Source organism: Podarcis tiliguerta (genome assembly GCF_965153285.1).
Source record: "Podarcis tiliguerta genome assembly, chromosome: 8".
Taxonomy (NCBI): Eukaryota; Metazoa; Chordata; class Lepidosauria; order Squamata; family Lacertidae; genus Podarcis; species Podarcis tiliguerta.
Window position 1 is genome coordinate 30775625 of NC_139541.1, and position 21946 is coordinate 30797570.

General features: G+C 42.7%; 1 protein-coding gene across 1 annotated transcript in view; it reads right to left on the reverse strand.

Annotated features, from left to right (window-relative positions):
* The window catches only part of ITFG1 (integrin alpha FG-GAP repeat containing 1), a gene marked incomplete at its 5' end in the record, with an annotated part of 105794 nt that overhangs the window by 18018 nt on the left and 65830 nt on the right, over positions 1-21946 (reverse strand). Inside the window, 3 exons of the mRNA XM_083451887.1 lie at positions 10588-10666; positions 13644-13687; positions 20117-20225. Coding sequence (XP_083308013.1) covers positions 10588-10666; positions 13644-13687; positions 20117-20225 — 232 coding nt within the window. The remainder of the gene's footprint in view (positions 1-10587; positions 10667-13643; positions 13688-20116; positions 20226-21946) is intronic.

A 21946-nucleotide genomic window follows, 5' to 3' on the forward strand; every position in this document is an offset into this window, starting at 1 on the left:
TCAGTACCTTTGCAAAGATACCTGGAAAGGTGATTCCCTCTGACAAGGGCGCAGGACCTGGGGCCACTGTGGTAATTACTTAAACTTACAAAGCCAAAGGCAAATAGAAGCAGGTGAGTTTGTGAGATGGGCTGACTGGAAGAGGAAACAAGAGGAAGGTGTCAGGAAGAGGAAAAGTTTCCATCTGCACAATCTCACTTGTGCAGAAGTTTTGCAAATTGGACCTTTAAGCTTGAACGTTGTATACTGTGGCTGAACCAGCTTTCTTCTGCATCCCTTTTAGAGGAATGATTTTTTTATTAGAAGAAAAAAATGGAGGAGAGAAGCCAGTCTCATCCCCCCCTCTCTTTTTTGGTACCTCCATCTTCTGATGGTAGTACAAGGCTCCATTTTTCTTCTACAGAAGAAAAGGGATGCAACTTGTTTCTTTTTTCAGTCATGAGTCTGCAGACTCATCATGTTATGCTTTCTTCACTCCCCCTCACTTTGGCCTTGCAACCTTCATCCTACTCTCTTTTCCGATTTACGAACATTCGCTGCTTTCCCAGTCAAGTATCCCTCCCTCCCTTGGCTGACAGTTGTCACTCCCCCCCCCCCATCTCTCTAGCTTCGCCTTCCAGTATTAGCCTGTTATCCCTTCCACCCACCTACTATTCTCAAAACTCCATTACTATTCGCTTCCTAGAACTCCTCACACTTGGCAGCAGTTCGTAATAGAGATGCCATATTAATTCAAGCAAAAGTGCACATGGTTAAGATTATGCCTTTTATTTAATCAAGGGATGCTGGCACAACTACAAGCTTTTTTACGTTGGAAAGTATTATTCTTGCCTGAAAAATGTATTCCGGAGGTAGGAAACCTCAGGCCAAGGGGCCAATTGCACCCCGCCAGGCCTTTCTCTTTGGCCACACAGCCTCCCCAAGCTTGCTTCACACCCTTGTTGAGAGTTTTTGGCAGGGGTAGGCAACCTAAGGCCCAGGGGCCATTGCGGCCCAATCACCTTCTCAATCCGGCCCGCAGACGGTCTGGGAATCAGCGTGTTTTTAGTGTTTTTACATGAGTAGAATGTGTCCTTTTGTTTAAAATGCATCTCTGGGTTATTTGTGAGGCATAGGAATTCGTTCATCCCCCCCCCCCCCAAATATAGTCCGGCCTATCCAGTGGCGTAGCGTGGGTTGTCAGCACCCGGGGCAAGGCAAGTAATTTGCACCCCCTAACCCGTGGATTTGCGCCCCCTAACCCATGGATTTGCGCCCCCTAACCCTAACCCCCAGATGTTGCGCCCGGTGCGGCCGCCCCCCCTGCACCCCCCACGCTACGCCACTGGGCCTACCACATGGTCTGAGGGACTGTGGACCAGCCCACGGCTGAAAAAGGTTGCTGACCCCTGCAGTGTAATGTGTCCTTGAAGTCAGTTAATGACTCTTGCTTTCCTGGATAGAGGAGAGACAGGGAGAGGTGTGTGTGAGAGTGTGTGTGTGCAGAAGTCAGTCAGAGTGGTGTAGCAGTGGTTCTCAAAGGTTTTGTACGCCACACTGGTGTGGGGGGACAGGATGGCGAATGTGCCAGGAAGATTCAAGGACAATCAAAGAAATATTTAAACATTTCAGCTCAGCACAGCAGAGCTTTCCCAATTGTGTATCACGACACGTTAGTGTGTCAGCTGCAGTATGTAGGTATGTTGTGCGAACGCTCCCCGTGCTTCTCTCAGGGCAGGAAAGGGGTTAGTTTCAACCTCTGGTTTGCTAGTAAAACTGAATTACTGTGTTGCGAAATGATGCATGTCTAAAAAGTGTGTCAACAACATGGAAAGTTTGGAAAGCTCTGCACTATTGTATCTTTTTTTTTGGGGGGGGGGGGGGAATATACAACCAGAAAGCATATCCACACCTCTCTTCAAGAGAACTGGCTATTCTTCTACAGTTCTCCATGGCATATTGTTGCGAACAGGGATTTTCAACGCTGAGAAATACGAAAGATCAGAAAAGAGAAAGACTTATTTGCGGTGATGGCGAGATTAGAGTTTGTTTGTCTCAAGTTATACTTAATATAAATGAGATTACCCAGTAAAAGCAAGCTCACACCTCTCATTGAGTTTGTAGTTAAGGTATATATGTAAGAGGCTTATTTATAATTATATTTTGGGAACGATTCAAGCTCCTATGGAGCAGCATTGTTTTATATTTTCTGGATGTCCCATGATTGTATGATAAAATAGTTGTGTTCTATGTTACAAATCAACCACTGCTAGGAATACAGTGGTACCCCGGGTTACATATGCTTCAGGTTACATACGCTTCAGGTTACTAACCCATAAATAGTACCTCGGTTTAAGAACTTTGCTTCAGGATGAGAACAGAAATCGTGTGGCGGCCGTGCAGCAGCAGTGGGAGGCCCCATTAGCTAAAGTGGTGCTTCCTTCCGGTTAAGAACAGTTTCAGGTTAAGAACGGACCTCCGGAACAAATTAAGTACGTAACCAGAGGTACCACTGTAGTTTCTTTTTGTTTCCCAACGTATTTCTTACAAATAAAAAATTTGGTGTGGTGCAAGCAGATTTTTATTCTGATAGAATAAGAACAAAAGGTTTGAGGCCCACTGGATTACGGTGTTGGACTAGGACCTGGGAGACCAAAGTTCAAATCCCCACACAGCCATGAAACTTCCTGGGTTACCATGGGCCACTCACATTCTCCCAAGCTAACCTACACCACTGGGTTGCTGTGAGGACAAAATGGGGAGGAAGAGAACCATGTACACCACCTTGGCCTCCTTGGAGGAAAAAGGTGGGATATGAACACAATAAATAAATAATAGTAAAAACTAGCCTACTGTACAAAGGTAAAATTCACATTCAGTGCTCTGCCCACTTTTTCCTCTGGTCATGCTCACCGCTGGTTTATGCCCCCCCCCCCCCGGAATGTGCGACTTTGGGCTGAAAAAGGTACCCACCCTTGATGCATTCTACGCAGCCATTTTGGACACTGTCTGAAACTGGATCCCTGGCCCTAGGGCATGTTCTCCCTTCCCTTTTCTAGGGAACATTCTGCCTCCTGTAAACATTCCTTTCAAGTGCTGCCTCTCAAGTACAAAAGAGAAGGGACTCCCTAATGAGAATTAGCCTTCTGCTCTATGAAATGATTGTATCTTACATGCTGCTGAAAACGTATTTATCATAACTATATTGGTAAAACTGGTGCAAACAACTTGTACGCAGCTCGCACTATTACTGTAGATCGTAAGTTCAAGGACCTAGAACGGCGCTAAATAATCATGGCATTACTAAACTGTGTAAGCCCAGAAGGGCTAACGAAGATGCTGGCTCAGCAGAAGGTGAAAGGCCAGACTGCCAAGGAGGGTTGAAAATTGCCAGCAAAGAACAAAAACTCCGTGATAAGGCATTGGTTGTGGAATCGAGTTTGAATCTGGACATAAAGAGCAATGAATCAAGAAGAAAAATGATCCCAGAGCTAAGGACAGAGATATGCTCTTGCGGCCCTTTCATGCTTGTCGGACAGAGCCACGGGGTTAATATGTTACAGAATTTAACAGTGATTAGTCATGTCTCTCTGAAACATTATAGGCACATCTTCCTAACTAGTTAGGAAAAGAAAGTCTGAAGAGAATTCTCTTAATAGTACAGGAAAACTGCAGCCAAAAATATAGTTTAGGAAACATAATAATAATAATAATAATAATAATAATAATAATAATTCAAATCTTCTTCAGGTTTATTTGCTGGTCCCCTGCTATTCAAGCACAAATGGGAGAATTCTGGCAATAGAGGAGAATGACAGATGCTTATAGAAGCTGCTCGTTGTAGTCTTCTGTAATCGGAATTAAGCAACACAGTCCTTGGGGCGGTGGAATTTTATTCGACAGCAATTCGTTCTGCAAAGTGCTTTGAATGCGGTGATAGCACAGTATAGGCCGGAGGTCTAAAAGCTTGAATGGCAGCCCTGATGCCACAATAACACTGTGCAGGTGCCACAGGGCTCGTTTGTTGTTCTGCCTGTTGTTGTTTAAACTAGCAGAGTTACGTTTACTTTGGAATTTGTCCCGGATGATGGTATGCCTTCCTTGCTCACGGGAGCATCTGAATGAATCTTGGTTCTACAAATAATTGATTTCCCTCAAATATTTAGTTTGACACTTAGGAAGTCTTTCTCAAAATTCAAGAAGCTCTGTTTAAAAGCTGAAACCCTGCCTAATCCCCCTTCACTTCAGAAAATAAATCAAGTTTCAGCTGGGTGATTGATACTTGAATGTGATACTTTCTAGCCAAACAGAACCAAAACAAAAGTGAGCGCTGATCTTCAGAGAGAGGGCTTAAATTACAAAAACTTTAAAAAGGAAACTGTCAAGCAAGTTCTTTAATCTGCACTAAAATGCACAGGGGTTTTATCTGAATAAAACATACTCAGAGTAGACCTATTTAAATCAAGGGACTCAAACTTAAGTCCATTGATTTTGAAGAGTCTGCTCAGTGGGACATAGTTGGACACAAGCCATCAGCATACCTATGTCCTGTGTTTAAATTAGGAAAAAAAATGCATTCTTAGTATAACGAAATGCACAGTGCATTGGGAATGAAGGAAAACCCCCAGTTCATTTGCTACCAATTCAGCGGGCGGCCTCAGGACAGCCCACCTTTTATGAGGCTCAGCTTCACACCTACAAAACAGGGATGAAAATATAGACATGCCTCGCAGGGCTGTTGAAAGGATTACGGGAACAACATATGCGAAACACTTTGAACACCCTGAATGCTAGATATAAATGTCAGGAATTATTTTAATTATAATTTATTAATGTATAGCTTGGGGTAAGATGATGAACTAATTTCATATCTGTGTTTGTTTCGAAACAAAATTTCCTTTCCTTGTAAGCCATAGGAAAGGAATAGTCTATTACCCTAGGTTTTATTGCTCAGTGCTTAGTAAATGCTAGGCGCTAATAAGTTAATCATCATCTGTTTGATGGCAAGGTTGAAGAGCGACACCGAAGCCTGACACTCAAGAAGCTGACTATAATATTGCTTGCAAACAACGGGCCATTAATATTTAAAAACTAATCTCACAAATTCATCAATATTTATACATCATAAGGCTTTAATTCTGGGCTGAGCTCTATTGCAACTTGAAGTTATCACTCCTCCACCTACATACCTTTGCAATTCACACACTGTTAACTCCCCCAGCTTCTGAGAAGATCTGCTTCACAAAGCATAAGAACTTTAGATACTAGAAGATACTGCAGTGGGGTCAAGCCAACTATGACCGTAAGCCAGTGGTAGTGAATCTATGGCATGCATGCCAGAGAGGGCACTCAGAGCCCTCTATGTGGGCATGCGCGCAGTCGCCAAAGCAGGAATGTTGCTGGGTGTTTGCAAAGTGGGTGGCTTCTCCCCCCCCCATGCCATTATGGGTGGGAAACACTCTGTAGAGCATGGAAGGGGGGGATGGGAGCATGGAAGCAATGGGTCTATGGGTGAGAGAGCGAGAGGGCGCGCACACACAAAGGCCCCGACTAGGCCCGGACTCAGCAAACTTTTTCAGCAGGGGGCCGGTCCACTGTCCCTCAGACCTTGTGGAGGGCCGGACTATTTTTTTTTTTGGGGGGGGGGAATGAACAAATTCCTATGCCCCACAAATAATCCAGAGATGCATTTTAAATAAAAGCACACATTCTACTCATGTAAAAACACCAGGCAGGCCCTACAAATAACTCAGAGATGCATTTTAAATAAAAGGACACATTCTACTCATGTAAAAACACGCTGATTCCCAGACCGTCTGCAGGCCGGATTTAGAAGGCGATTGGGCCGGATCTGGCCCCTGGGCCTTAGTTTGCCTACCCATGGACTAGGCGGATGGTCTCTCTGGCTCCTCTAAGACACAAGCAGGAGATTCCCTGCGTCGCTAGTGCATGTGATTGGTGGCTGTGTCAAGTGCTGTTTTCGACTGGCTGCTGTTTTGGTGGAGACAATTGGTGTAAGTCTGTGATGGTGTTGAACGATTTTATGCAATCCCCCCCCCCAAATCTCAACTCAGGACAACCCCGTCCCCCAGAAGCTCTTAGTACAAGCCCTCCAGTGCACCTTCTGGAAAAAGTGTATTTCCAAGGTTTGACGGCTCATAATACTACTTTTTTGGGACTAATACCAGTGCTTTTATTCTGTGAGGACACGGGGATGCAAACCCCTAAACGTTTTGTGAATTTAACGGGAGAAGAAATTCACTGTATTTAATTTCCCCAATTAGAACTGTATTTATTTTCCCCGATTTTCTTGAGTCAAAACGAGAGTATCCCTAGTTGGTAGCATTTCTTTTCTGAAATGACAGACCATCGTACAAGAAAACTATTATACCAGAACCCTTTTCATCGAGCCCTTTTTCACAAAGAAATATTTTTTGTTATCTACGGCTACAATTTTTGGTTCAAATGAAAGTTCATCGTTCATGAACATTTCATGTTAGCGAGCAGCATTCTGGCTGGAAAAGACCTCAATAATAACTTTCACAGACCTCTTCTCCTCCAAGTTAATATAGTTGCCAAACCAGCTCCTAACAATTATTGCTTAAGGATAATGACTTTCCTTGCACTGACTGCAGGCTAGCTGCAGTGCTAGACTAACACCCCACATTACTTTACTGGCATCTAGGTCACCAGCTTCTCTTTCTTGAGAATTCACTACATTACACATGGTATCTGGAGTTATATATATCTCTGACATATTTGTATCATGTATTAAAAGGCCTCTGATGATTTGAAGCTACATAGTGACTTGCTAGTGTTATTTGCTAAATGCAATTAGACCTGCTCCAAAACAAATAATTCCTTATTTTAAAAGTTTCTTTGTAGAAGGGCTCCTTTGACCCTCAGGTCAGAGTTAAGAACTGCTCAGGCAGCTTTGAATTGTTTCTGAACCACCTGTGATTTGGGAAAGAGCCTAGCAAAGTTTAACCTAGAATTCTCAGTACATGCTCCAAACCAGCAGTGATGAACCTTTGACCTGTGAGTCTGATTAGGCCTAGCAGTTAGGCCCACGTGGCTGTTTCCTTCTAAGGCAGACCCACCTCTGACATCATATACAATAGTGTTTTCCAAACTTTTCATGTTGGTGACACGCTTTTTAGACATGCATCGTTTCGCGACACAGTAATTCAGTTTTACTAGCAAATCGAACATTAAACTAACCCCTTTCCAGCCCTGGGAGGCGTGTGGGGAGTGACACAGAGATTGAAAAGCTCTTATATACAACATCAGGTGTATCGTAGATAAAGATATGACTGCAAGAGAACAATTGGGAGCCTGAAAATATGATCCTGATTGCTCTTTGGCAAGTGGGGCTTGTGTTTATTGTTCCTAAAATTTGGTGCTAAACGCAATCCCTGCTGGGATTGGTCCCAAGTGGAGTTTGGGAAAGTGGAGAAGGAAGTCAGTATTCATCAGCGGTGACTTCAAGTCCTATGTGGACTTGCTGGGTATTTCCTTTGCAGTGCACAAGCCACATCACAAAGGAAAAAGTGGGCCACATTGATGACAGGAGACTGACAGGTGACCAAAGTGACCTCCTGCGAGTGGGTGAGTGAAGGATCTGTCTCGCTAGGCTTAAAAGGTTCCCCACCTCTGCTGCAATCATTAGTTAAACATTCATATTCTGCTCTGACGAATTAAGTGTCAACTACTTTCAAAACAGACAGAATATAGATTAGAACCTGGGTTTCTGCTAACACTGAGGAAGCAGGGGATAGATTTATAAGATGTATGGATTTTTAAACTACCAAGATGGCAACATTTTACCATTTTCACTATGGAAAGAAATGATGTATGATTCATCACCTCACCCATACTAACACTCGCTGTCTGGGGTTTGATCCATTTGAATAAACCATGCTTCTTTGCCATCTAAGCTGTGCTGGAGTCATCGTATCTCTTATCATGAGGCTTGAGCCCTTTAGCAGCCAGCCACAAGCCTTCCCTTCTAGATATGACAGTGCCATTTCAGACGGCACTGACCCCAGAAGGCAGCAGCTGTGAATGGTCATTAGCTGTTGGTATTTTAGAAGCACAAACGGCTCGTACTTGTGATTTCATACTGAAATCCTGTAGGAAATTGGAGTGAGAGAGATTCTGGATGACCCCTGGGCAAAATCCACAAGTCACATGTCTGATGCCATGTCACAAGCTGCACAGGCTTTTGAAATAACTGGAACTAATGAACATCCAAATTGGATCCATGTAAAAAGGCTGGGTCCTCAAAAGATCCCTGTTATTGATCATTGTGGCCTGCCCTACTTAGTCTATGTATGTCAGTCTGCTGGGAGTTTAGACAAGCTTGGCTCCCAGGGAGCTGAATTCTCTGCTGGTACAACCTCCAGGCTAGTTTTCTCCCTCTCCCTCTGTCCTCCTATCAGAGGGACAGGTTTTCCTTACCATCTGTGTGCTAAAAATGTTTTCATTTATTAAAAGCCAACATGGTTATAAAACCACCCAGACTGACAGTTTTCATGCAGAGATCCGGTCTGCTGCCAGTTCTGAATAGTTAAAATATGACCACCCTGTCTGTATATGAGATGCTTATTATAATCTGCTTAATTATATGGGTACCTGCAGCCAGCTGTTCCACAACCCTGTGTGCGTTTACAAGGCATCAGCTCCCTTGAAATATTAAGGATTGCAAGCCTGAGATTGCACCGACCCCATTATCATTCATGACCAGCAGAGTGAAAAAGTAAACAGAAAAAGAAGTCATGACTGCATAAACAGACCCAATGAGTGCAATTAAGAGTAAATAAAGGTCATGATACATTCATTCAAAGCTGCATTAACTGTGTACATCCTTGCCCTAATAAGGAGGTTAACAACTTAGCTTTTTTAATATAGAAAAAAACTTCATCCATTCTCCCATTCCTAAAAAAAAGGGCACATAACTTTTCTGACAAGAAAAGGGGACCCATTTGCCTAAAGTCACAACTCTTGGAGAATACAATTATAGCACAGTCATGTATATTCATGGGTCATCATTACCTTTGGCTCTTAGTAAACAAGTGGGCTCCTATCAGCAAATTAACTATCAAGGGGACTCAAGTCTGAAACAAGCAGGCAGAGCTGTGTAAAAGACAGGACAGGGCCTTTAAACAACAACATACTCCCTAGGAAAACAAATGTAGATAAAAATTGAAAATGATTTAGAAATTGATAGCATTAACCCCGGGGTAACATCTTTCGAAGTAATTTGCTAAAAACATGCCCACAGCTATTGATGTTAGATTGTTACATTTCTATCTCTTCCATCATTCAATGCTCTCCCTTGACAACAACCATCACAATAACTCTGCTAGGCAGTCAAAGCTGTTTTCCTCTACACCCAAGACCATTTTTCTAGCCATGGCGGCTCTCCAAGTAAGCAGAAACTCACAACTCTGGGAGACACTTCAATGTGTTTCCACACTAACACTCTAGACTGATTAGCTCACATCCAACAGTCTAGCTAGCTACAAGTGTGTGTGTGTCTGTGGGGCAGGGGGCAGGATAACAGCAAACATGACATTTTATTTTTTACTCTCTTTTTTTCTATAGAGATTTGGCTACTATTTGTTCCTTACACTGGCAACAACAAAAGCACAGCACCCACAACAGAAAAACTGAAAGATGCCTATTTGTTATAAATCCATCTTTTGTCACTGTTTTCTCGTTTAACGATTCAGGTTTTAAAATATGTTTGCTGAATACGATGCTGATGGGACAAAACTTAAGAGAGGTAGAAATTGTGGGTAACTAAGTTAACTGAACTTGAACCCACTGAAATTAGTGAGACACACTTCAGTTCTGACTTATGTACTCCACTGATTTCAATGGAATCTAAGTTCAAGTATCTTAGTTTTGATCCATAATGGGTCTTAAGTCAAGATTATTTCGTTGTTTTCTTCCTTTGCTTCTGCTGTCTAATATCTGAACCACTATTTTAAGAATGCCAGCTCTCTCAAGAAAGCATCAAATTTGCATAGACAGGATATCCTGTCCATATTCCCTTGCCTGCAGAGCCAGCAGCCCCTCACCCCTTTTTGAGCATCCTCCCTTGCGGAGTGTTCCCTCAGCCTCCTCCCTCTCCCCTCTCCTAGTGAATCCTCTGAGCAGCAACCGCCACTGCCACCCTTGGTCCTCACGCCACCCCCCAGGGGCCTAGGAAGAGGACACCCCCAGCCTTAGTGGCCCAATGGAGACTGGCCAAAGATGAACGTGAGGTAAATAGTCACACAAGCCTTTGGGAGGCAGACATGCGAGAGGGCATCAGAGGCAGAATGTAAGGAGACGGACAGAGGCCAGTGTTGCACTTGGCACCCCTGACTCTCATTCAAGGCACCCCAGGGTGCTATGGCACACTGGTCAAAAACCCCTGGTTTATGGGATTATCATTGCCTGCCATGCTCTTGTGTTTACATGGAGGGTTTGGTGAATCCAGGCAATTGCCACTTTCTTCAACTGGTTCCCTTTCTCTGAAGACATCCCCCCACAACCAATGCTGGTGTGCCCCACATTGGGAAACTCACAATGAAAGCAGTCAACAGAAAGAAGTCTTACCTGAACCGTTTTTCAAGTATCCATTGGCATCCACTGTGGTATACATAATGTAAGGTCCAGGCTGATTCACACCGAAGGGCTGGAATGAAAGATAATGACTTGGATTATTTCCCCTTTTCTTTTCAAAGCTTAAAAATCAGCAAAGAAAAAAAACACACACCCCACCATGAAATGACTGCAGACTCATTTTGATGTGCGCAATATTGGGAACTCTACAATGATTTATTTTTGATATTCTGAGACTAGAATACAATTTTGTTTTCATGTGGCAAATAACCATGAGGGGTGCCTACCCTTCCCTACCAAACTAACAATACGGCTGTCAATTTGCTCCTGTACGTGCTCTTCTGAATGTACTGTGATTGCAAAGAGAAGACAGCAGTTCCAAAGCAACCCAGAACTAACCTAGTCATTGTGTTCTAACATCGATTTGAACGAGCATAACAGCATTTGAAGTTGCAAGTCCAATCTGGTGTTGGAAAAGGAATGTTCGGAGTTCTTTGTAGCCAATGATGCAGAAAACAGCAAATGTTTCCGGGGAAGATACTTATTCTCATCAGCTAATGCAAGTCTAAAAGATGAGTGACTGCAGGCTGACAATTGATAAGAAGAGCAGATGCCAGGAAAAGGGCTTATGCAAGTTGAAAAACACAATGGTTGTGCAACCATTTTCCAGGCTTTTTATTAGTGGGCCTCTCTCTTTTAGCACTGGAAGGGGTACCATGGAGTCCGCTTTTGCCTTATTCATGTCTGCTACTCCATTCGTCTCCTGAGCATCACTTTGGTTACACAATTTCACTTTGTTGTGACTTGCTCAATCATGTTCTGCTCAAGCTTCTCCTACATATCTTTTAAATGTGTCCATTTCTCTCGCTCCTTTCTGTCTGTTTTATCTTCTTTCACCTTTTTGGTCTTTCTCAGTCTTTCTACCTGGCCACCACCTATCTTATTTCTGAGTCCAGAATTTCAATCACAGAATTTCAATCACAGTCATCTACTGGGACATATTTTTCATAGCTGCCCCTAGCTCAGGTGTAGGGAACCTGTGGCCCTTTCAGTTGCTGCTGGGCTGCCATCATCCCTGACCATTAGCTATGCAAGGTGGGAATAATGGGGCCTGGAATCTAGTAGCATCTGGAGGGCCACAGTTTTCCCACCCCTGCACTGTCTGATAACATCTGCTTTGCTCCATCCACAACCATCCTTAAATACTTCTCTTGGCTCAGGCCTTCCTTCCCATGATTTGCTTCATTTACCTCTTCCCTTTCCTACCTCCTTTCTTTACATAGATAATATCTTTTCTTTAAACTGTAAACCTGTGGGCAAGAAGTTGCCCATATTAAGATGCCAAATCTGCCTTTGGTGCTTAACAATATGCAGTATCAGATGCTATCTGTCTGTGGGTCTGATATTTTAGTTCCCCAGGTGGAACTTTGCAGTCTACATAGGGCCATGCAGTACACACCAATTTATTGAATATCAATACAGCTCTAATGCTCCAAATGATCTGTTTACAGGGTGAGCATTTCTAGGGCTTGCCGTCCCACCTCCCCCAGCCCAAGAGCTTTGTAGGCATGGGGATTCTGGTGCATTTATCGTATTCATTTAAGGCAGCGTTGCTTGGTACTATAAATAAATTATTCTGAAGTCAAAATCATTATGAACTTCACATATGCCTCCTAGGGAGATTAATACAAACGTGGATACAAGTCAGAAGGACAAAGCATATGGGAAAGAGAACATTGCTCATTCCCCCCGCCCCAAGTGTCAAGATTCGGTACCTTTGGGAAGGGAGAATAAAGAACAAGGCAAACCGTTCAAGAAGATTTGGATCCTCAAACAAAGTCCAAAGGAGATAAGTGAGAGGCAAATGTTTCAACTACAGCGTGCCTTGGGGAACCCAGCTGTCAAGCGAGTCAGTCTGAAAGGAGCGCTCACAAATTGGGCCTTGCTGACATGCCTTTCAAAATTATTGCTTTAAAAATTTTGCTCAAGGCTTATTATTCAGAGGCTTCATTGCACACGATAGAACATGGTCAATGAAAAAGGCAGAGCAAACTTTGCAAAGTTTCATGCTGGATAACCAGCGCTGTGATTTAGCAAACACTTTTACATGTGCACAGGTGCTCAATGGAGCCTGCATGTGCACTGGGGCTTTCTCTCCATCTCCCATGGTGGAAAAGGCAGCCCATTCACTGCCCACCTTGCACTGTGGGCTGCTTTTAAAATCTGGGTGCCTTTTAAGTGTCATTGTGTGGCAGAGTGAGTGGGGGGGGGGGAAATAGGATGCTGGAGGGGAGCGGGGAGTTCAGAATGCATAAGGAAAGAAAGGACCAAGAAAGCAAAGCATAACTTTACGAAAACCAAGCCTTATGAGGAAAGGTTGAGGGAGCTGGGTATGTTTAGCCTGGAGAAGAGAAGACTTAGAGGTGGTATGATTGCCTTCTTCAAATATGTGAAGGGCTGTCATATGGAAGATGGAGCAATCTTGTTTTCTGCTGCTCCAAAGGGCAGGACCTAAACCAATGGATTCAAATGACAAGAAAGGAGATTCCAACAAAAGATTAGGAAGAGCTTTCTGAGGGTAAGAGCTGTCTGACAGTTAATGGACTACCTTGGAAGCTGGTGGGCTCTCCTTTGTTGAGAGTTAGGTTGGGTGGCTATATTGGGCAGGGATTTATAGCTGTGATTCCTAAACTGCTAGGGTTGGACTAGATGGCCCTCATGGTCCCTTCTAACTCTATCATTCTATTAACATTTTGGAGCCTTGCTTCTAATCTCTTGGCAGAAGTCTTGAAGCCTTCCTTCACTTTTTCCATATGGGCAAGATCTTGCAGACTGCCTGAGGAATGGAGATAGTGGACTTTGAACTCTACATACAACTGAATTAAAAGTTAAGCTTCTCTCACCCAGGAAGAAACGTACTGGGTTATCATAATAGCACTCAGCATGCAAGATATGGGGGTTAAACTATCCTCCCCTATCTCTGTCCATTGCCTTTTAGATTAAGGACACCAAATCATTTCAATAGCAACAACCTTTAGCAGCATACTTACCGTTATCTTTCGCGGACAGTCATTGGAACAAAGACCGCTGAGCACTGTGAATAAACAATGGGGAGGAGTCCAATGGTTATCTATGCTGTTAACAGGCTTGCTCTATACACATCTCCCTGCAATCTTATAATTGTCACTGCTTCATGCTCAATTTGCACATCCAAGTCAAGTTGCCTTTTCTTTATAAAGGCTCCTAAAAATTTTAATTACTGTTGTTTATCTCACAGTAACGTTTTTTTAAAAAACATTATTGATTTGTCCAAATTATGCTGCTTCACATAATGAAGGCATTAATTAGGTAATCACTGTTCTATCACACCTATTTCTTGTCTGGGTGACGTGATGCCAAATATAGACTCAATATTCATGTAAGAACGAAAACAAATTAAAATGCATGCTAAAAATAGAGGTTCCTAAGGCTTATTTTTTTCAACTCTTGATTCAATATTCCATTTATTGTTTCTCATCATTTAGCCAGCCTTCCACCAAACAGCTCAAAGAGTGACATACAAGGAAATCTCTTGTTTTATTTTCACAACCATCCTGCAAGGCTGTGGGTTGTAAAAAAGGTGATTCATTAATTTAAGAGAACTACCATCAATTCTTGGATAGGTCAAGGATTTATTTTAACTTCATTCTTATCTTAAATAATAAGTATATTTGCTCATGTTTAATGTTACATCACCTTGCCAACAAAGGTCCGTATAGTAAAAGCTATGGTTTTCCCAGTAGTGATGTATGGAAGTGAAAGCTGGACCATAAAGAAGGCTGATCGCCAAAGAATTGATGCTTTTGAATTATGGTGCTGGAGGAGACTCTTGAGAGTCCCATGGACTGCAAGAAGATCAAACCTATCCATTCTTAAGGAAATCAGCCCTGAGTGCTCACTGGAAGGACTGATCGTGAAGCTGAGGCTCCAATACTTTGGCCACCTCATGAGAAGAGAAGACTCCCTGGAAAAGACCCTGATGTTGGGAAAGATAGAGGGCACAAGAAGAAGGGGATGACAGAGGATGAGATGGTTGGATAGTGTTCTTGAGGCTACCAGCATGAGTTTGAGCAGACTGCGGGAGGCAGTGGAAGACAGAAGTGCCTGGTGTGCTCTGGTCCATGGGGTCACAAAGAGTCGGACACGACTAAACGACTAAACAACAACAACAATGTTACATTAACAGCCATTTTATATGTATTATTTGCAATGGCCTATGAGCATGAACAAATAATATCCTATATTATCCTTACAACCACTCTGCAAAGCAGAGTAGGCTGAGAGATAGACGGAGACAGAGACACACAGTCACTATTCCAAGGTCATCCACTGAGCTTTGTGCCTTAGTGAAAATTTGAACCCAGGTTTCTTCTGATCAAAGCCCAACAACCTGCAATACAGCAATATTATGTTAAAACACTGGAACACATCAGCGTTTTTGTGCCACACAGCAACATTTTATAAATGGGTTTGTGTGCTTCATCATTTGGAAGGAAAAGCCCCAACTAAAAAGAAAAAACTGAGCAAACTTATGGAGAAACGAAGCAGCCTCTGTTTAAGAAGCCTATCTATGCATCCAGGAAGCAGGTCACGGTAGGCTGAGTAGAAAATGCTGCTGGAAAAATGCTTGGAAGATCTGGGTTAAATACTGGCTCAACCACAGACTTCCTCTCTGATTTAGCCTCACCACCTGTAATATGAAAAGGTGTCCATTTACTTTTGAAGAGCACAGTGAAAGGATGAACGCGGTGCTGACTTTATCATATAGACCACAAAGCACTTAAAAATAAAGCTTTATAAAAGCATATTTGTCTCTTGCTTCCAAGCTTGTAATAGACACAACCTTAGGTCTCATCTGCAATAGAAGAGTGCCATTTTATCACTCCTAAACACAGATGTTAAAAAATTCTATCAGTTTGGGGGCGGGGAGGAGCAGAGAGGTAATGAATGCCTGAGAAAACAGCTTACTGATCATGGAAAACGAAGAAAGGGCTTGTTGTCAGCAGGCTACCAACTCATATCTCTTTCACTTTTTCCTTCCTTCCCTGCCCCTTAATACCTCCAAGAACATCTGCTCCTGAAAGCACTTCATCCTTCTGCCAAGATTTAAAGCTAATTCAACCATGTAGCACGCTGTGATTAAGCAGCCAATTCCTTAATAACTTAGTGCCAAAGCTGGGCATTTCTGGGAAAAAAAAGTTTGCCCTCTACAAAACTGTTCTTTTAAAAGTAATTGGTGGGTCTGCAATTTTAGTTGCAAAAATACCCACAAAAAACCATGAATGCCGCTCTAGAGGGAAAGAATGGAAAATAAAAACGGAAACCAGAAAGTGCATACACCATTATTCTGGACTTTTTATAATTTCCAACTTTGCACAGCATCTTAAATAGGATATTTAGGTCACATTTTTTTTGCTCAGCAGGTACCCAGAAGAAGAGAAAGCTGTATTTAGCTGAACAATTTCATTACATACTCTGCTGAATTAAGCAATCTTGCATACATAGAACCATGTGAATTCTTTTGCTTTCCCTGTTAAGTGATGTAAGCTAAAGCGATGGCAAAATGGGCTCTTGTGAATGAGGCAAGGAGCTCTCACCATTGTATGCACTGATAAAGTTGAGCAGGTGCTTAGCCTGGATGGGAGACATCTGAGGGCTCCATGTAAGCCATGCAGCAGCATATAAATGAAGAGCCCAGGACTGATTTAGCTATTTAACCCATTTGTGTATCACTTGTCACACAATTTGATTCTGGGGTGGTTGTTTTTTTTAACAAAAACAAAAAAAAATGCAGTACACTAAACAATGTAATAAAAATAAGCTAGCAAAGAAAAGCAGGAAGTGAAATGCTAATAAATTCAAATGCCTAGGTCAGGCATGTCTAACTCCCAAGAGACTGCGATCTACTCCCAGTATAAAAAACTGGCAGTGATCTACCCATTGTCATTGGAGGGAGGAGGAGCGTGTGTGTGGGAGTGGTGGATTGCCCAGAGTTGTTGAGTTTTTTATAGGAGGGAAGTGCCCCGAGGAGCTGAGCTTTTTTTTTTTGGGGGGGGGGGAGAATTGCACAGAGTTTTTAAGCTCCCCCCCCGTGATCTACTAGGATCAGCTGGGCATCTACCGGTAGATCGTGATCTACTGGTTGGACATCCCAGGCTTAGGTGAATAAGGTAGTATTTAAAGGTAAAGGGACCCATGACCATTAGGCCCAGTGGTGGCCGACTCTGGGGTTGCGGCGCTCATCTCGCTTTATTGGCCGAGGGAGCTGGTGTACAGCTTCCGGGTCATGTGGCCAGCATGACTAAGCCGCTTCTAGCGAACCAGAGCAGCGCACGGAAACGCCGTTTACCTTCCCGCCGGAGCGGTACCTATTTATCTACTTGCACTTTGACATGCTTTCAAACTGCTAGGTTGGCAGGAGCAGGGACCAAGCAATGGGAGCTCACCCCGTTGCGGGCGTTCAAACCACTGACCTTCTGATCGGCAAGTCCTAGGCTCTGTGGTTTAACCCACAGCGCCACCTGCGTCCCTAAGGTAGTATGTACCTAGCACCTAAAAAAGCAATGTTGGTGCCAGGCAGGTCTAATGGGAGATGGCATTCTATACCTGGGGTGCTGCTGCTGAAAAAGCCCTCAGCCCTCAGATTGTCACTTGCCTCCCTTCTGATAGTGAAGGTACACAAAGACAGGAATCAACACAGTAGTCAACATAGTGCCTTGCAGACCTTGTTGGACTCCAACTTCCATCAGTCCCAGCCAGGGGTCAGGAACGATGGCAGCTGAAGTCCAACAACATTTGGAGGATACCACATTGGCTACCCTGACCGGAGAGCATGGGCAGGTGGATAGCATGCACTCCTGTAGGTACCCCGGTTCCAATCTGTTTAGGACTTAAAAGCATTAGAACATTTGTTGGGTTTGGAAGTAGAGAGGAAGCCACTAAAACTCTTAAAAAGACCACCAATATATCATCGGAACGAGCTGTTCCCATTCAAATTTCAGCAGTTGTATTCTACACTAGCGTGCAATTTCTGAACAGTCTTCAAAGGCAGCTCCATGTAAAACACACTGCAGTCATCTAATTGGGAGGTTACCAATGCATAGGTAACTGTGGCCTGGGTCCCTTTATCTAGAAGGGGTTGAGGCTGGCAACCCAGCTGTACTTGGCAAATGGCACCCTGGGCAATTGAAGCTACTTGACAAGCTGGATCTAAGAGAAATGTGTGTGAGTAATATATAGGGAACACCTTCCCCCATATGAACCGACCCATCTTTTTTGCTTCAGGTGGTGGTATACACTCAAAATGCATCCCTGATTTCATCTGCGAAAAACTGAAGGGTAAACTTCTGAAATGTCCCAATGCTTTTTGTTTAATACAATGTTCCTAATGCTTTGGGCTTATCATTTGCTTAAAAATGTTAACTTTATTTCAGTTTAACCTTTAAGTAGCCTAAACGCACCATGAATTATGTTCTCCAGAGGCTGAGGATCAATAGTCCTCATCAGAGTGCCTGGTGATCCAGAGTGTGCCTCTTATTTTATTGAACCAGCTGTGTACTGGAATCACTGCTGCCTACGTACGCTGAAGCAGCAAGCGGTAGATTGTATTGAAATTAATTCTCCGTAGCCCAGATTAAAAGCAACCCAACTCCTGGGCTTTGGACAAAAGCTGCTGAAAGCAGTATTTTACTTTCGTTTACCTTGCATATTTTCCCTTTCTGATTAAAAAGTTTCTGGTGCTCATTAAAAAAAAAAAGACCCTCTAAACTTTTGGCATAGCTCAATACCTTTTAAAATGCAGAATGAAATGAAATGAGAGTGCACACACACACACACACAAATATAATGAAGGCTAAATGGCCTCATTTTTACATACAGCCTGACCACTTGCCAGAGAGCTGGTTTATGCTGCTGTGAACACTTCTGGTCCCATATTTTGAAAACAGAGTGGTCTTCATTAATATAGACATTTTGTTTCCTCTCCTTCCCTCTTGTGCAAGGCTGACTGTGAACCAGTAGCTTCAGGGTTTAAAACCAAATCCTTGAGTCACATCATCATCATCATCATCATCATCATCATCATATATTTATACCTCACCCATCTGGCTGGGTTTCCCCAGCCACTCTGGGCAGCTTCCAACAAAACACTAAAATACAATAACTTAATAATTATTACTCAGAATTATAGGTTACAGAGATCTCAAATAAGCCGTGAAGACTGATAAAACAAACAAAGGGACAGGTTCACAGCACGATGCAAAGCCACAGCCAGTTTTTAAACAAATTGTGTGTTTTTAAACAAACTTGGTCATTTAACTGGTTTATTTGAAACCACCATCTTTGGTTTATATGTGGCAAGAAGCCATGATTTTGTGGAAAGGGAAACTAAAGTTTGTTGAAGTCCTCCTCCAAGAGGCTGGTCCACCAAGCGCACTCTGTGCTCAGCCAGTCCTCATCTGCCTGCTTCCCTTCTTACAAGTCTGGTGGGGGAAGTTGGCTGCCAGCTTCCTCCTCCTCTTCCTTAGCCTACGTGTTGTCTTTTATAGAACTCAACAGGGAGCAGGATGCAGGTAGAACAAGAATTTGTAGGTTCCGCCTAATATGGACTCTGCCTGTCCTGGGCTCTGGCTCCACCCACTATCAGCCTCCTTGCCTTCCACCTTAATAGTTCCAATGGACATCAGCCTTCACTGTCCTCCTCCCAGAAGGGTAGGAAGAGGCAAGGGGAGACTGAAAATCGAAGGCTTGTGGAGGTTCCTTCCTGCTCAAGTACAAATCAAGTCCAATAACATTTAAGGGGCAAGAGCAAGCATAATAAAGGAGCCTTCTTAACTATGCTTAGGAGATTGGGAGGGTGTAGCAGGCTTCCCCGACCTGATGTCTTCCAGATGCTTTGGACTACAACTCCCATCAACTCCAGGCTTTGTTGGCTGGGGATGATGGGAGCTGTAGTTCAAAAATATCTGGACAGCTGCACATTGGGAAAGACTGGCTGATGGGATCACTAATCTCAATCCCCCCCTTCTCCCCTTAATCACAATGAATAAGCATCACCCTTTAACCAGTGCTGAAATCCAGGACGATGTAGTGTTTTATTGCATACAAAGTATATCACCTTGATACTTTACATTAGTTGGTGGTATACAAACTTTCAAAAAGAATTCAAACAAATAAATTTTAAATATTGTATAAAAGGAAACACATAATAGAACAAGCATGAGCAAGTTCTGTACTGGAGTAATACACTAGAGTGATCTAAATATACAAAACTGGCTAACATATGAGTGGGAGCACTAAAATAAGCAAATGAATCATATGTAATCAATTAGGTTTTCTTTAACCCAGTTCTCCCACAGATAGCATTTCCCTTCTTACACTATTACTATAATACAATCATTTTTCTATTGTTCTTGGTGGGCAACGAGAAACAGAATCAAATTTCCCCTCTAACAGCATTTTGATGTTTTCATAGCAATCCACTTACCAATGACTTTAACAAAATAGGCATCAGCTTCAAAGTTATTTTTTAATGTATGGATGGCAAGCTCTCTCTTTGTGCTAGCCTTGCTGAGGACAATAATATCCAAGATTCCCTAAAGAAACAACAAAATATCAGTATTCTTTTTTTAAAAAAAGAGCAGAAACCTGAACATCACTAAAATGCAGTCAATACAATGAAGCAAAAAAATACAATAACTGCTGGCAAAAACCATGAGATCACAAAATTAGTTTTCGCTTGAAACAGAGCTTCCAGAATCAGAGCTGTGGGTCAGATCACAGTTGCGAAGAGTTTAATCTATCTATCAAAACACCCACTGAAAATGGTAAATCAGGCTGCAATAAAAGCTTAGCAACAATTTCACTTGTAAAGAAAAGAAAATTGTTTTCAGACGTTGGGGGAAAGAGATATTTTTCATTTTAACATTGAATTTCCCTTTTGGTTTTGAGTACATTGCTTTGGCTGCAGTCACACATGTTTTCTCCATACCTGTGCCCACTTTAAGACAGAGCCTCACAACCTGCAAGGAAGTTGGTTTATGCAGCTGTGCAACTTTCTGGCTCCTGGGCTGTATTTTGAAAATGAGTGGCCATCACCAATATAGTAGCTAGAGCCACACCAGTTTTGAATTATGAGCATTGCATGTAATAAAGGAAACTTATTTTAAAAACTCTGAATATTTCCATTCAGTGAAATGGAAAGGAAAACAATTCTTTTATAGTTTTACCAAAATGTTGATCTCTTTAAATTCACCAAAATGTTGGGCTTAGGTCAGGGAAGGCAAAAGGGACCATATACTCCTGCTTTTGGTCAGGGAGAAAAATGAAATAAAAACTGGGCTCCTTTCACCTCTGTCAATGGCACACAATCCAAAAGACACAGGATAGCACACTCTTGAGTGAAAAACAAAAGCACATTTAAGTTCTATGGGATTCATGTCTTCCAAATCCAAGGACTTGTCTTAAAGCTATAAACATATGCCAATTTCAGGCCGGTTTAAAGGAGATGTTGGAACTTCCATTAAACAACTCAAATCTCGGTTAATACACAATGAAGCATGTCACACTGGTGTTATGGGCACCATAGGGTTGAGATGTCCATCCTCATTCTAAAAGCTAAAGGGAAATATAGGAGACACATGGCCAAATGATAAGTTTCCTCTGTGTGTGTTCCTTTTCTGCTCAGTTTTGCACAGATCTTGGCTGAAAGCACCTGCTTTAAGCACAACTTGATGCATTCCAGGCAATGGCATTCCATCCTTAATTATGTTTAACGGGAAACATGTCAGTTTTATGACTTCTCCACAACAGGAAACACTGCTGTGCTAAGCAGATATCAGGCCTGCATTTAACAATGTTTCAAAAGTGTCAAGCCTCACCTCCAGATATTACGGAACATGAAAACGTTTTGAATGACTTATTTGGCAGAAATATGCAGGAAAAATGTGGAGATGTACTTTTCACCCTTGGAGTTTTCAAAGAAACATGTGGCCTTGGTGGGGGGGGGGAGGGAATAAGAAATTATATCTAAAAGAAGGGACTCAGAGTGCCATTGCGATTTGGAGTGAATGGATGTACAGAGGTGGACAAAAGTTTAAAAGTGAGAAATAAAGCTGAGGCCAGGAGAAATTTGGCACTGAATGCAGGGAGCCAGATGCAGTGTCTGTTCATGTACTGTGCAGAAATAAATTATTGTGAATATTTGGCAGTCAGTAGGGGAGAAACTAAGCTGGAACCTTATGATTTATGTTAGCTTAGCTTAGTATACAAATGTCCCCAAATTGCATGGGAGGGTCAAGTCGCTAGGGTCTGAGCA